General features: G+C 42.7%; 4 protein-coding genes across 4 annotated transcripts in view; 1 reads left to right on the forward strand and 3 right to left on the reverse strand.

Moving 5' to 3' along the window:
• ptprnb (protein tyrosine phosphatase receptor type Nb) overlaps positions 1-1,419 on the forward strand; it is a 27,474-nt gene extending 26,055 nt beyond the window's left edge. The window contains 2 exon segments of the mRNA XM_029446000.1: positions 99-172; positions 422-1,419. Coding sequence (XP_029301860.1) covers positions 99-172; positions 422-493 — 146 coding nt within the window. The 3' untranslated portion in view covers positions 494-1,419.
• Positions 1,420-1,906: 487 nt separating this feature from the next.
• LOC115017392 (tubulin alpha chain) lies at positions 1,907-5,178 on the reverse strand. The gene is made up of 4 exons (XM_029445776.1): positions 5,049-5,178; positions 3,770-3,992; positions 3,181-3,329; positions 1,907-3,077 (listed from the first exon to the last, which is right to left on the reverse strand). Exons 1-4 carry the CDS (start codon positions 5,049-5,051, stop codon positions 2,100-2,102), a joined length of 1,353 nt encoding a protein of 450 aa, XP_029301636.1. The 5' UTR covers positions 5,052-5,178; the 3' UTR covers positions 1,907-2,099.
• A 2,537-nt stretch (positions 5,179-7,715) lies between these two features.
• Positions 7,716-11,196, reverse strand: LOC115017386 (tubulin alpha-1A chain). Its single transcript, XM_029445762.1, has 4 exons — positions 11,080-11,196; positions 9,945-10,167; positions 9,669-9,817; positions 7,716-9,598 (listed from the first exon to the last, which is right to left on the reverse strand). Exons 1-4 carry the CDS (start codon positions 11,080-11,082, stop codon positions 8,618-8,620), a joined length of 1,356 nt encoding a protein of 451 aa, XP_029301622.1. The 5' UTR covers positions 11,083-11,196; the 3' UTR covers positions 7,716-8,617.
• Positions 11,197-12,640: 1,444 nt separating this feature from the next.
• On the reverse strand, positions 12,641-14,416 carry LOC115017395 (tubulin alpha-1A chain-like). Its single transcript, XM_029445790.1, has 4 exons — positions 14,390-14,416; positions 13,986-14,208; positions 13,704-13,852; positions 12,641-13,633 (listed from the first exon to the last, which is right to left on the reverse strand). Exons 1-4 carry the CDS (start codon positions 14,390-14,392, stop codon positions 12,656-12,658), a joined length of 1,353 nt encoding a protein of 450 aa, XP_029301650.1. The 5' UTR covers positions 14,393-14,416; the 3' UTR covers positions 12,641-12,655.
• Positions 14,417-15,701: the final 1,285 nt, after the last annotated feature.

Genomic DNA, 15,701 nt, shown 5'->3' on the forward strand with positions numbered 1-15,701 from the left:
GACGCACCAAACTGTCTTTTACTGTTGTTTTCATTGTAGCGTTGAGGTTTTTGCATGTTTCTGGTGCAATGAACGTGTGCTACCTTTGTGTCCTGCAGGTGTGAAAGAGATCGACATCGCTGCAACACTGGAGCACGTCCGAGACCAGAGGCCTGGGATGGTCCGCACCAAGGTCAGTCACTGAGTGACGTTGAACTTGATGAAGGAAGCGCAGTAACAGTCACGAGTGTGGCCATGACACCACTTTTTAATCTTTCCTCTGGGTGTACACTCCTAATGTTCTCCGTAGTACACAACATTAAAACCTCTTCTATGTATTTGTTAGTGATAAAAACAGAATATTATAATACAACACTTTTGCATCTTTACTTGTAAAGGAGAACCTTTACTCTTCTGTAATCGTCTTTCTTCTGGTTCCCAGGACCAGTTTGAGTTTGCCCTGACAGCCGTCGCAGAGGAGGTGAACGCCATCCTCAAAGCTCTGCCCCAGTGAAGCCTCCTGCCTGCACTCTCACCCCCCCCTCCTCTCGATGATGATGATGATGCTGTGCTTCTCTATCTGCCCACCGGGTGATTCCTTGATTCAAAAAAATAACAAAAACAACGTACTATGACTTTAAGGTTCGGGAGGATTTACAGGCATGCATCGGATGTTTAAGTGTTTGTGGCACAGATATGTTGCGTTCAGGGACCTTCAGAGTGTTGCATTCACATTCCCTCTGAAGTTCTGGTTCAGTTTGGTTCATCGTCTGTGCTATTACCACGTGCATGGCATTTCTTTCTTCACAAACTCGGCTACAATCCGACTCATTTTGTTAAATTAACAAAGTGTGAAACTGCCAGGAACCCAAATTACAAGAAAATGATCACTCAGAATATTAAGGTTGTAAAACATATTCCTTACTTTTAAACAGATGCAGCGTTGTATCTACAGGATATATAAATAAAGTTATACTATAAATTCACCGATGAACAGACCTCCAGGGGGTTTTTAAAACTACCCCCCTGAATGAGCCACAGACTTAAACGTCAGAACTCCAGCCTGAAGATGTAAATGAAGCCAGATCGAAGCAGAAACTTGTTTTTCCTCTTATGTTTTTGAAGTTTGTTGAACGTGTGCTGCTGTTGGGTCATCGTGTTTGGTTCTGGTCTCTGTCAGGAGGTGAAAAAGATAAATTAGATCAGCTTTAAAGATGCTGGCTGTGTTTCCCTTCTGCGTCTGTAGCATCCCTTCTCTACACGTGACACACACCTGCAGAACATACAAACATAGCGTTCTTCTCTTCATGTGACATTCAGATCATTTTAAGTCACTGGATATATTGTTGTGTAAATCATGCAAGTCAGAAAATAAACAAAAAAAACAAATGCTATTTTGTAGTGAGAACTTAAATAAATCTTTGTGTTCAAGTGCTGCAACTGCTGGTGTGACCTGCGTCTTTCTGTACTTTAGTTTTAACTACACAGATGCACACGTGAAGAAGTGGAGAGTAGAACAACTTCCATCCAAACAAGGTGAAGCATGGGTATGCCCAAAGTATGAAAGAAATATAAACATTGGTCTGAGCTAGATGCTTTGAAGTCATAAACAATATATAAACAATTCATTTATATGCAAACGAAAAGAATACAGATGAAGAAATTAAAATGCTTATTTTATATTGTTCAGTCAAAATATATATTTTTTTGCTCTTCATAATTTTACGCGGTTTTTTAATTGTTTGTTTACTTCCATTTGTTATTCTTTTATGGCACTCCCATGACTCCACATAAAACAGTGATTTATTACTAAAGTAACAGGATGAGGCGTTTGTTAATAAATCAAAAGATAAAAGAATTTCACCATTTAAAGACAATAAAATGTATAAAAATCTACAGCATTGTGAAGTAAACACAGGACAAAGAATTACTTTATGCTCGTTTATTTGCCTGCATTATTTTTCAAATGAGGCAGGACACTCGTAGCTCACTGGAATGTGCAGAATTTAGGGAATGAGTCCAATATTGCTTAGCAATAAAAACACTTCTTGGTGTTTGGCTTTTCTTTCTGGGACCGATGGACCAATGAGGTCACAGCGAGCTACAGATGCTTCAGTGACCTAGTATTCCTCTCCTTCCTCTCCTTCGTCCCCGACGCTGTCAGTGCCCACCTCTTCGTAGTCCTTCTCCAGGGCAGCCATGTCCTCTCTGGCCTCTGAGAACTCCCCCTCCTCCATTCCCTCTCCAACATACCAGTGGACGAAGGCCCTCTTGGCGTACATCAGGTCGAACTTGTGGTCGAGGCGAGCCCAGGCCTCTGCGATGGCGGTGGTGTTGCTCAGCATGCACACGGCCCTCTGCACCTTGGCCAGGTCTCCTCCAGGAACCACAGTGGGTGGCTGGTAGTTGATGCCAACCTTGAAGCCTGTGGGACACCAGTCCACAAACTGGATAGTGCGCTTTGTTTTGATGGTGGCGATGGCAGAGTTGACATCTTTTGGCACCACATCACCACGGTATAGGAGGCAGCAGGCCATGTACTTGCCGTGGCGGGGGTCACATTTCACCATCTGATTGGCTGGCTCGAAGCAGGCGTTGGTGATGTCAGCCACCGAGAGCTGCTCATGGTAGGCCTTCTCTGCAGAGATAACTGGGGCGTAGGTGGCCAGAGGGAAGTGGATACGAGGGTAGGGCACCAGGTTGGTCTGGAACTCAGTCAGATCCACGTTCAAGGCGCCATCGAAGCGCAGGGAGGCGGTGATGGAGGAGACGATCTGTCCAATCAGCCTGTTGAGGTTGGTGTAGGAGGGACGGTCGATGTCGAGGTTTCTGCGGCAGATGTCGTAGATGGCCTCGTTGTCGACCATGAAGGCGCAGTCAGAGTGCTCCAGGGTGGTGTGGGTGGTCAGGATGGCGTTGTAGGGCTCCACCACAGCTGTGGACACCTGGGGAGCTGGGTAAACCGCAAACTCAAGCTTGGACTTTTTGCCGTAGTCGACAGAGAGACGCTCCATCAGCAGGGAGGTGAAGCCAGAGCCGGTTCCTCCTCCAAAGGAGTGGAAGATGAGGAAACCTTGGAGCCCCGTGCACTGGTCAGCCTGGAAGAAGAAAAAAAACCGACGAGTTAAATAATGGCAGCGATCAACACTATTTCTCAATTAAAAATGCGACAGTTCCAACATGTTGAGAATTAAAGCACACCAGTTTGCGAGTCCTGTCGAGAACCAAGTCGATGATCTCCTTGCCGACTGTGTAGTGACCGCGAGCATAGTTGTTGGCTGCATCCTCTTTGCCTGTGATCAGCTGCTCGGGATGGAAGAGCTGGCGGTAGATCCCTGTTCGTACTTCATCTGAGGAGCAACGAGAATACAGTGAGGCTCCATTTACAAGCTGAACTGTTTAAGAAATGTGACTTTCCTTCATCCCACTAGGTACAAACGGTCACGTCCACAGGAGGAATACTATCATTTTAAGTTGCCATAGTTAAAATGGGACTGAAATGTCAGTACATAACTTAACACAGAAACTGCTCCAATTCATTATTTAATAATACATTTTATTTGGAGGCGCTTTCAAGACACCGTACAAAATACAAGAGATAAAAACAGCAGGACAAACAAACAATACCAGAGATATGATTGAGACGCAGGAAGAAAGCAATCAAGAGAAAAGGGGGGAGGATACAGGATGATTGATACTACAGAGAGTACGCCAGTCTGAACAGGTGAGTTTTAAGACAGCTAAAGCGCCAGTTTTAATTAATAAATGTTAAGTTTCTGCTTTTATTTACCTATAACTGTCGGCTCCAGGTCCACAAACACGGCTCTGGGAACATGTTTGCCAGCTCCAGTCTCACTGAAGAAGGTGTTGAAGGAGTCGTCTCCTCCGCCGATGGTCTTGTCGCTCGGCATCTGACCGTCAGGCTGGATGCCGTGCTCCAGGCAGTAGAGCTCCCAGCATGCATTGCCCATCTGGGTTCCGGCCTGGCCGACATGCATAGAAATACACTCACGCTGCGGAGAGAGACAAAGATTATTCATCACTAGAGTCTTCTGCTGCCATGTATACACAATGAGTTGACACATGCAGTGACATCAGTGTGTGCAGTTGCTCCTCTGCAGTGCACTCAGTGACCCACATCACTGCTCCACACACACGCCTGCTCAGCATTAAGCAGCCTGGTTGGGTTTTCATAAATAGAAATACAGCATAACTTTATACAAACTATTTCCGTTTTGATTTGATTGTACTGGACAACCTAATCTCCTACATAAAAACATTGTCCTAAAAATCCTTTTAGATGTCGGTTTAGGCGGGGACGTGTTGCTAATCGCTGGCCTGAGGCGATGCCTTTCTGCAGGCTTGGTGATTCCTGCTGAGTCACATGGCCGGTTACTGCAGACCTGTGGCTGGCTTAATTCCGCCCCTCCCAGACAGAGAAACAAACCTCCCAACAACGAGGAGAGTTGGGGAGGGATCCGTGGAAGCAGGAAGAGGCTCTTCTCCCTGCCCCCACACTTGCAAAGCTCTACCTTTGTGTAACGTTCACGGACAGGGCGTTATCTGATGGAGTCTTCTAGCTCGCAGGCATAGAATTATGCCCCCGTGGAGTTTCAGCCTCATGTGCAGTTACACAGATAGACACATGGTGTTCTGCAGCTTTAAATGATGCATTCAGTACTAAACGACCTGATGTCCCCTCAGTAAACGACCTGATGTCCCCCGTATTCACGAGATTAGTTCTGATGCTAACGGAAACAGAGATCATACTCGGTAATAAGTGAAACTGCGCCAGCGGATTGGCCTCGAGCCACGTCACGTAACTTTACCCACACACGGGATTATAACCGAGAACTATCAGATTTACGTTAATTTGACAGAATAACGCGGATTTTCTGGAGTATATTCACTATTACAAATATTAATGACGAACAGTTTAACCTTTCGAACGCCGCCTTTTATTTAAAGACCGCGATATTCTTATAACAAAGGCAACGCTCTGTCTTTGGTCATATTTCTTTTTAAACTTGAGTATGGTTATTTGTTTGTATTTTCTCCTTAGCACTCACCATTTTTATAGTTGTTATTCCTCCTTTTGTCCGACGTTGAAGAATCGGTTGCTGAAGGCAGTAGTGAGGAGGAAAGGGAGCGGCTGCTACTTATACGATTCTAAGGGGGCGGAGCCACAGCGGCCGTTTGAATTTCCTCTCGGCGGGAGCGAACGTTGGGCACTGCTGCATTCAGGTGCGGCTCGGAAATTTCCGATTCTTACAGTTTAGCTGAGTCATCTACAGTAACTAACTAATACATGTCTATAATTTTTGTTTTATTGTAATAACATTTGAACAAAAATTATTTTATGAAGAATGTCTGAAAAAATATAGATATAATATGTGTTTGATGCTGTTCCACAGGGTGCTTTACAGGTTCTGAAAACTTGCATGATGATACACCTGAGTCACCAGATTGGATAAGGAATATCTTCATTGGTGATTTAGATGTCCTAAATTAAAAATTCAATAATAAAGAAATCTGGGATACCTATTGTAGAGAATGACATTCCCCAATGCAATAGTTCTGGTCTTGTATTTACGGTGACTTGAAATGGAAATATCAAGTATTTTATTAACCATAGGTCGTGTGCATGTGACGTCACGCTTATTTCCCAACCCAGAAGTCAGCCATGTTGGTTGGCATACACAACCAAGACTTCACGCATTCACATGTGAGTTGCTGCAACGCTTCATAATTTTCTTTGTATTTAAACGTCTAAGATTGAAAGAAAATGCCAATCTTGTGCACAGTGTATAATTGTGGTCATAGCGCTACTCGTGACCCAGAGAAACGGTTCTTTAGATTTCCTAAAATCATCTAGGCTCTTGTATGCCTTCATTTGTGCGCTGGTTGCCCACGACGTTTGTAGCACAAGGTAGTTCACAATATCCGGATATTCAATCGGCGGTAATGAATCCAAATCCTCAATATAATCCGACGGCTTTAGCGTGTACGGGTCACGGCAGGAAATTTGGACTTTTTCTCTGAATGTTGCCTTTGCAGAGGACTCCAGAGAGTCAACATACTTTGAAGAAGTCGGAGTTGTTGTTGTTCGCTTTAGACGCCATTGTTGATTTGTTATCCAACCAACATGGAGTCGCACGCATACGTCACACAGTTTTGTCACGTGTTTGCACACTACCTATACAATGAGAAAGGTGGCCTTTAAATTTTGACATAGAAAATATCCTGTCCCAGAAAGGTTTAAACTGAATACAAATTATTGTTCTGATTTCTGTAGTCTGAACAAAGAGGCAATTGTTCACTTATTTAGTGTGTCCCAAAATGTTTCGGATTGATCTGCAAACCTTCCTATCTAGAAGGGAAAACAGCACAAATGGTCATGCTTTAAGGTAGTGATATTTTAATTTATTTTGAAAATAACTCAATGAACAAAAATGTTAACTTTTTATTCCAACTATTTAAAATCATTGTCAAATTCCATAGGCTACACATATAATTAGATTGACCTATAGAATACTACAATGTACCATATGTGTACATATTAACCTCTATTACAGTTCTTTAGTCAAGCTGAAAAAAAGAAAAGCAACAAAAACCCAAACGACATTTGAAACATTAAATTATTGACTAATTGACAAATGATTCATTTGTGGTCCTGTCACGGTGGGTAAAAGGTGAGGACTCAAATGCAAGACAGCAGACGAGGAGATTAATAAAAAGAGGGCTTTATTCCAAAACGCTTACGAAATCACAAAATAAGGCAAAAAGTAAAACACAAACTGGGACGACACGGGGAGCACGGGGGAGCACGAGGAAGCACGAGGAAGCACGAGTACAGCTAGACATGACATAAGGGGGAGTGAACCCTTCAAAATAAAACAGGATATACAAAAATCTCGATCATGACAGGTCCTTCATTTCTTTACCAAATGTTTATTTATTTATTATTTTTCTATGTCATAACTGAATTCCCTTGCACTTAGTTACCTCTTTTCTTCTTTTAACCTGTGTATATGTTATTGTTGTTGTTATTATTTGTTTGTTAATAATTAATAATGTGAAAAAAAGGTTTTATTGGAGGCAGGGACGTTCTTAGTCCCATTTTGTGCCTCTTATATATCCGTCATCATTTGAGACCTTTGTTTTGTTACTCAACATAAATATGATTTTTTTAGTTTGGCCTCTATTTAATTTGCTGGAAATGGTGTCTCAAATGCAGCCTACTCAAATGCAAAATATAAATTGTTATACCCTAATGATACGATTAACTTATTGGGTGAAATCTTAACTATAATTCAAAATAACAGTTTTATTGGTGGCACCTGAAGGCAGCATGACTCAAATAAGGAAGTAGGCTCTCACTCTTACTCATACATCCATTCATTAATTCATGACTTAGTAAAGTCAACCCTGAACTGACATGACAAAGCTATCAATTGTCATCAAGAAAATATGATTTACAGTTAAAATAATAAAAAGCTAAAACAGTGATCACCTCTCATATTTTTATTAGTAATGCAGACTGAAACCTATTCCTAGCACCACTGAAGAATCCTGGTTTAATCCTGAGGTATTTGTGTTATGTAAGGCATTGCACATGCTGTGTGGAGGAATTAGGCTTAAATGTTCAGTGCTTATCAAGGAGGTGAAGGGGGAGTTAATGCAGCATGAGCTATGCAGTTTGATGGAGCGCTGTGTATTAAACACTGACAAGAAAGTTTCACCACCGGGAATATGTCTCAGTTTATTATTTCAAGACAAAGACACATAGGAAACATGATATCTTGACACTGAATTCCTCTGAATATCTCTGGACAGTTGCATGACTTTTACAGATAATTCAGGCCTTGACATATGTTAAAAGAAATCTGTTAAATATGGAATATGACTGTAACATTTGAGAACTCCTGACTGTCCGTTGAGCGTAGAGTAGATGTCTTAATCATTTTATGTGAACAATGAACATTTCTTCTCAGAACATTATAGTTTCTACTTCCTTGCCTTGGAGGCCAGGAATTTCTAAACAGTAGAGTTTTCCATACCAATCAGTTTATCAGACACTTACAGTGGCCATACAATAGTAAAACAGAGCTCTATGACTACAGCATTGTATTGAAAAATGGCAAAGATTAGGAGGAATGTAGCTCCTGTAGGCATACATTTGTAGCTAAATGTCAGTGTTACTGCCAATCAGACCAGTTAATTTTAATTTTCACACCAGGAAAAATAGCCTTTAAAAGTTTGAATATACTTTTTCACTAAAGGGATGCCATTAGATAATGAATTAATTTGGGTCGTGTCTAGATGATGAGCCTCGATTTGCATAACTTGGCGAAAACTCTCTCAAGACTTTGATGTCCGACTACCTATCCTAACCTTTCCCATTAATAGTCAATGCTTTACCTTAACCATTTGAGTTCTTAGCCTAACTTAACCATTCAAAGTCCAAGCCTGACTTTAAGCATTCAAGGTCAATGCCTTATCTTAACCTCTTGATTTCAATGCCTGACCATAACCATCTCGCGAAAGTTTTGCAAATCTAGGGTTACCATCTAGATACCATCTAGACAATCATGAATTTGTCTCGAAATATATTTGGTTTTATTTGTTTATTTTAAACTTAATATTCCTCACCCTCTTCCTCTCCTTCGTCCCCAACACTGTCAGTGCCCACCTCTTCGTAATCCTTCTCCAGGGCAGCCATGTCCTCTCTGGCCTCTGAGAACTCCCCCTCCTCCATTCCCTCTCCAACATACCAGTGGACGAAGGCCCTCTTGGCGTACATCAGGTCGAACTTGTGGTCGAGGCGAGCCCAGGCCTCTGCGATGGCGGTGGTGTTGCTCAGCATGCACACGGCCCTCTGCACCTTGGCCAGGTCTCCTCCAGGAACCACAGTGGGTGGCTGGTAGTTGATGCCAACCTTGAAGCCTGTGGGACACCAGTCCACAAACTGGATAGTGCGCTTTGTTTTGATGGTGGCGATGGCAGAGTTGACATCTTTTGGCACCACATCACCACGGTATAGGAGGCAGCAGGCCATGTACTTGCCGTGGCGGGGGTCACATTTCACCATCTGATTGGCTGGCTCGAAGCAGGCGTTGGTGATTTCTGCTACTGACAGCTGCTCATGGTAGGCCTTCTCTGCAGAGATAACTGGGGCGTAGGTGGCCAGAGGGAAGTGGATACGAGGGTAGGGCACCAGGTTGGTCTGGAACTCAGTCAGATCCACGTTCAAGGCCCCATCAAAGCGCAGGGAGGCGGTGATGGAGGAGACGATCTGTCCAATCAGCCTGTTGAGGTTGGTGTAGGTGGGCCGCTCGATGTCGAGGTTTCTGCGGCAGATGTCGTAGATGGCCTCGTTGTCCACCATGAATGCGCAGTCAGAGTGCTCCAGGGTGGTGTGGGTGGTCAGGATGGAGTTGTAGGGCTCCACCACAGCTGTGGACACTTGAGGAGCGGGATAAATGGCAAACTCCAGTTTGGACTTTTTGCCGTAGTCGACAGAGAGACGCTCCATCAGCAGGGAGGTGAAGCCAGAGCCGGTTCCTCCTCCAAAGGAGTGGAAGATGAGGAAACCTTGGAGCCCCGTGCACTGGTCAGCCTGCAGGAAAACGAAACAATAAATGTTGTTCCATAGGACTAGAATAACAAGCTTTTGCAGGTCAACTCACCAGTTTGCGAATCCTGTCAAGAACCAGGTCGATGATCTCCTTGCCGATGGTGTAGTGACCGCGGGCGTAGTTGTTGGCGGCATCTTCTTTTCCAGTGATCAGCTGCTCAGGATGGAAGAGCTGGCGGTAGGTTCCTGTACGGACTTCATCTGTCATTGGAAAAAATGTAAAATAAAATGAAACGTTTGCTAATTCAATTAATTGTCAAAAGACCCGTTCCAAAACATTTGTATCCTAAAAGTTTCTGTAACCAAGAAAGTGAAGTTATGATCTTACCTATGACTGTCGGCTCCAGGTCCACAAACACGGCTCTGGGAACATGTTTGCCAGCTCCAGTCTCACTGAAGAAGGTGTTGAAGGAGTCGTCTCCTCCTCCGATGGTCTTGTCGCTCGGCATCTGACCGTCCGGCTGGATGCCGTGCTCCAGGCAGTAGAGCTCCCAGCATGCATTGCCTATCTGAGCTCCAGCTTGGCCAACATGGACGGAGATACATTCACGCTGCAAGAACAATTGGTTCAGATGTCATAATCAGCCACATAAGCTTCAACAAAAAAATTAATCAAGTTAATTTTTTTAAACCTAGCACTAAGGTGTATTTCCCCAAGAGAGGAGACTCTCGTTGACACCTAGTAACCAAGCCATGCTAGAGGGATCCCACCTGTTGAAATACAGTATGTTCAAAAGGGGTACCAAGAACATTTTAAAAAGGTGTAAATAGTGAGTCTCTCTTTATGTAACATGGAGAAACATTAACAAATCCCCCAAAGCTAACTATGTCATTAAGGGATCTAACTGTAAAACGATCACTTTGCAGCTCTAACATCCAACAGGCCTCTTCCTTTTTACACCAAACTGAAAGAGTAGGTGTCATGAGTAACTACGCTTTCTTTTTTCTGTCACAAACTGCCATTTCAGATATTATGGCCAAACACAGACCACTGTGAAACACACAATATATTGATATAAAACTAATATGTCTTTTTGAGGTGTTTTTTGCATAACTCATTGTGGCAGTGGGGTGTGGTTAGGGCGCCGGCTGCTGGGGAGAGACAGGAGTGTCCCAGCTGGAGGCCAGACAGCTGAACGGAATCAGGTAATCAGTCACATAATAAATGCACGGTGATGGCCTGGTTCTGCTCTCTTGCAGTAGGCTGGGTTCGAGATTAGACGGAGACGCTTCTGCAGCCACGACGCAGCGCAGCCTGGAGAGCAGCAGACAGCAGAGCGACCGACAGGAGAGCGACCTGTGTCAGCTGTGCCTGTTTATAACCATACCTGTGTGAGAATAAAGCTGTGTGTGTGACACTACACCTCCTCTCTGTCATAATTATCCCTGACTGTGGACAAGAGGGTCCACACTCATGTAAACTTGCTCATGTGTGTTACTTAAACAAATAAATATGTCCTCACCATGTTTTCGTTGCTTGTAGGAGTCCCTCGTTCACTTGAGATGAGTGGCTGGGGATGTTGTGTCAGTTACAAGTGCAGCTAAGCTGCTTTATAGCACAGCATCACTAGGCAACAACCTGGCATGTTGTGGTAACTGGAGGAGCTGGAGAAGCAAACACCATCTACTTTGATGAAAGATGAGGAGGAAGAGCACAAAAAAGAAAATCAACTGCTATTCGGGTCGAAGGAACAACGGCTGTTCTTACTCAGATGAGTAGAAACCAACAATGACCAGAGCTGATGTGAAATATGACCCATAACTCTACACCCTCTTCTCCTATTTCACATTTTAAATTAAAGGCATGTTAGTTGTTACTGTGCAGTGAACAAGTGGGGGTTCAAACTTTATCAAGGACATTTAACAAGCCGTTTTTTGCCTGCTGTTGGATCAAACTCATGACCCTGCAGTTACCACACACAAATAGGTTGTACACATGAAACAAATACTATTATGAAGCACTGTGCAGAACAAAACTTGAACGATCCTATTAAAATGACACATTTGGAGCCAGTTTTCTGTGTCTTGCAGAGGGAAGAAAATCAATACCTCCTGAGTTACCTGAAGAGACTTGTGTTACAGATCACCATTTCATCAACACTTTGGTGGAGATTCATTTGCAATGTAAAGGTAACAGACTGCCTGGGCATTACATTACAGTAGAGCACACCTCTCTCAAAAGCAGGTGATGCATCATCATCAATGTTTCTTTTGCAGAAAGCTACAGAGCATCAGTCTGTGTGATAAATATTTCCACTGAGTTGTATTACACCAAAGAAAGAGAAATGAGCTGGATGGATGCAATGTCATTCTTAAAGCTAGAAATTGATAAAGGATTACGATTTCTCTGGACGAAATCTCCCCTTAGAGATGTATGCTAGTATTGTTTTTGACAGACTTTTCCCAACAAAGGTTTGGGTATTGGTTGATTAATTTGCCTTTAGAAAGCTGTTAACCCTAAATAACTTATTAAGCATTCTTAAGCGGTCTTGATGCTGTTTCAGAGCTGTTCCTTTCTAACAAGAGAGAAACTCTTGAGGAAATCCTACTCAGTGACAACAACTATTGTGTTTAAATCTATGTACTCTATTGTTTGAAGTTGAATTGCTGTTATATGTTTCACCTCTGCGTCTGAAGGTAACCCTAGAGATGTAACAACAAACTCCTTGCACCTGCCACGTCTGGGTTTCCAGAACACACTCTAATTTAGTTTCCCTAGTAACTCTTTTCTCAGGTCTTGTTTGATCTCGGTTGGAAGCTGATCTGAACAGTCAGAGCAGAACACATAGCCAGTGGTAGAAACTAAACGTCAGCACATAATGGTGGGGGTTGCAACATTCCTGCTGGGCTTCTAATTGTTACAAGTAAAGATTTCTGACTTCTTCTAACCGACTGTAGCACAAATAAAACACACAAATGCTTAAAGGTTTTGCTTTATTTTATATTAAGTATTCATTACGTAATATTGTTAGTTTTGTGACAAGTGAAATACAATTTATGGCTTAATTGTGTGAATATATTTAACACCATGTGTTAACCCTAGTACTCCTCCTCTTCCTCTCCTTCGTCCCCGACGCTGTCAGTGCCCACCTCTTCGTAGTCCTTCTCCAGGGCAGCCATGTCCTCTCTGGCCTCTGAGAACTCCCCCTCCTCCATTCCCTCTCCAACATACCAGTGGACGAAGGCCCTCTTGGCGTACATCAGGTCGAACTTGTGGTCGAGGCGAGCCCAGGCCTCTGCGATGGCGGTGGTGTTGCTCAGCATGCACACGGCCCTCTGCACCTTGGCCAGGTCTCCTCCAGGAACCACAGTGGGTGGCTGGTAGTTGATGCCCACCTTGAAGCCTGTGGGACACCAGTCCACAAACTGGATAGTGCGCTTCGTTTTGATGGTGGCGATGGCAGAATTCACCTCTTTTGGCACCACATCACCACGGTATAGGAGGCAGCAGGCCATGTACTTGCCGTGGCGGGGGTCACATTTCACCATCTGATTGGCTGGCTCGAAGCAGGCGTTGGTGATTTCTGCTACTGACAGCTGCTCATGGTAGGCCTTCTCTGCAGAGATAACTGGGGCGTAGGTGGCCAGAGGGAAGTGGATACGAGGGTAGGGCACCAGGTTGGTCTGGAACTCAGTCAGATCCACGTTCAAGGCGCCATCGAAGCGCAGGGAGGCGGTGATGGAGGAGACGATCTGTCCAATCAGCCTGTTGAGGTTGGTGTAGGAGGGACGGTCGATGTCGAGGTTTCTGCGGCAGATGTCGTAGATGGCCTCGTTGTCGACCATGAAGGCGCAGTCAGAGTGCTCCAGGGTGGTGTGGGTGGTCAGGATGGCGTTGTAGGGCTCCACCACAGCTGTGGACACCTGGGGAGCTGGGTAAACCGCAAACTCAAGCTTGGACTTTTTGCCGTAGTCGACAGAGAGACGCTCCATCAGCAGGGAGGTGAAGCCAGAGCCGGTTCCTCCTCCAAAGGAGTGGAAGATGAGGAAACCTTGGAGCCCCGTGCACTGGTCAGCCTGCAGGAAAACGAAACAATAAATGTTGTTCCATAGGACTAGAATAACGAGCTTTTGCAGGTCAACTCACCAGTTTGCGAATCCTATCAAGAACCAGGTCGATGATCTCCTTGCCGATGGTGTAGTGACCGCGGGCGTAGTTGTTGGCGGCATCTTCTTTTCCAGTGATCAGCTGCTCAGGATGGAAGAGCTGGCGGTAGGTTCCTGTACGGACTTCATCTGTCATTGGAAAAAATTGAAAATTGAAAATAAAATTAAACGTTTGCTAATTCAATAATTGTCAAAAGACCCGTTCCAAAACATTTGTATCCTAAAAGTTTCTGTAACCAAGAAAGTGAAGTTATGATCTTACCTATGACTGTCGGCTCCAGGTCCACAAACACGGCTCTGGGAACATGTTTGCCAGCTCCAGTCTCACTGAAGAAGGTGTTGAAGGAGTCGTCTCCTCCTCCGATGGTCTTGTCGCTCGGCATCTGACCGTCAGGCTGGATGCCGTGCTCCAGGCAGTAGAGCTCCCAGCATGCATTGCCCATCTGCACGCCAGCTTGACCAACATGGACTGAGAGGCATTCACGCTGGAGGAGCACAATAAATAGAGGTCAAATTAGGAAGGTCTCAAATTGCAATTTGGAATTAAATCTGCTTTTGGAGAGAGAGCTGCAACATACATCTTTGAAATTACACATTTATACTTTGTGTTTCAGGCAAGAAAGCAAAAAGCATGTGCTTGAAAGGCATGAAACTGCAGAAGCTCACCATGATTATAAATTCCTGCTGCTGACGTTGAGGATCTGCCTGGGAAATCTGCCTGTTAATGCGAGGACGTCTCAGGTACTTATAGTTCCTCCAAACTCTATGGTAACAGGCTTTGTTGTCCCTAAATGGGGTCAGTTTAGTCAATAATTCAGCTGTGGAAATCATTATGCAAACATGCACCGCTACACATCAATAACCCTTCGTCCGGCCCCTGGATAATGTATAACCCTGACCCCCACATGTGTTGGCGTGTAAACTCATTTAAGTCACAGGCAACAAAGCAAACAGAGCATTGTTTTAGTATTTATAGAGCGTACTGAGATTAGTTAACTCTAAGCTATGTGGGGGGGTCTCCATGGAGATCTGCAAACAATTCAGTTTATTGCCAAGAAGATTTTCACATACAAGGAATTTTCCTTGTATAACATAAACAAAGTAAGAGAAATGAACGAAACTAACTTTTTTCTTTTTTATGGAACACTATACTTAACTTTTTATTTTATTTATGACATATGACGTTTTTTATGGCATATTATACAATGACATTTTATTTTATTTTATTAATGGCATACTATGACTTTTTATTTTATTAATGGCATACTATACGATGACTTTTTATTTTATTTATTACATACTATACTATGACTTATTATTTTATTTATGGCATACTATACTATGACTTTATTTTATTTATGACATACTATACTATGACTTTATTTTATAAATGGCATACTATACTATGACTTTTTATTGTATTTACTATACTATACTATGACTTTATTTTATAAATGGCATACTATACTATGACTTTTTATTGTATTTACTATACTATACTATGACTTTTATTTCATTGATGACATACTATACTATGACTTTATTTTATTTATGGCTTACTATACTATGACTTTTTATTTTATTTATGACATACTATACTATGACTTTATATTTTATTTATGACATACTATACTATGACTTTTTATTTTATTTATCACATACTATACTATGACTTTTTATTTTATTAATGGCATACTATACTGTGACTTTATTTTATTTATCACATACTATACTATGACTTTTTATTTTATTTATGACATACTATACTATGACTTTTTATTTTATTTATGACATACTATACTATGACTTTTTATTTTATTAATGACATACTATACTATGACTTTTTATTTTATTTATGACATACTATACTATGACTTTTTATTTTATTAATGACATACTATACTATGACTTTATATTTTATTTATTACATACTATACTGTGACTTTTTATTTTATTTATGACATACTATACTATGACT

This window comes from Cottoperca gobio, chromosome 2 (genome assembly GCF_900634415.1).
Source record: "Cottoperca gobio chromosome 2, fCotGob3.1, whole genome shotgun sequence".
Taxonomy (NCBI): Eukaryota; Metazoa; Chordata; class Actinopteri; order Perciformes; family Bovichtidae; genus Cottoperca; species Cottoperca gobio.

What these genes read in the sequence shown, in the direction of transcription:
- LOC115017392 (XM_029445776.1), bottom strand. An exon ending in CCTGGAGCCGACAGTTATAG is followed by an intron (nt 3,330 to 3,769) that starts GTAAATAAAAGC and finishes GTTGCTCCTCAG; the next exon opens with ATGAAGTACGAACAGGGATC. An exon ending in TCGACAGGACTCGCAAACTG is followed by an intron (nt 3,078 to 3,180) that starts GTGTGCTTTAAT and finishes TTCTTCTTCCAG; the next exon opens with GCTGACCAGTGCACGGGGCT.
- LOC115017386 (XM_029445762.1), bottom strand. An exon ending in CCTGGAGCCGACAGTCATAG is followed by an intron (nt 9,818 to 9,944) that starts GTAAGATCATAA and finishes TTCCAATGACAG; the next exon opens with ATGAAGTCCGTACAGGAACC. An exon ending in TTGACAGGATTCGCAAACTG is followed by an intron (nt 9,599 to 9,668) that starts GTGAGTTGACCT and finishes GTTTTCCTGCAG; the next exon opens with GCTGACCAGTGCACGGGGCT.
- LOC115017395 (XM_029445790.1), bottom strand. An exon ending in CCTGGAGCCGACAGTCATAG is followed by an intron (nt 13,853 to 13,985) that starts GTAAGATCATAA and finishes TTCCAATGACAG; the next exon opens with ATGAAGTCCGTACAGGAACC. An exon ending in TTGATAGGATTCGCAAACTG is followed by an intron (nt 13,634 to 13,703) that starts GTGAGTTGACCT and finishes GTTTTCCTGCAG; the next exon opens with GCTGACCAGTGCACGGGGCT.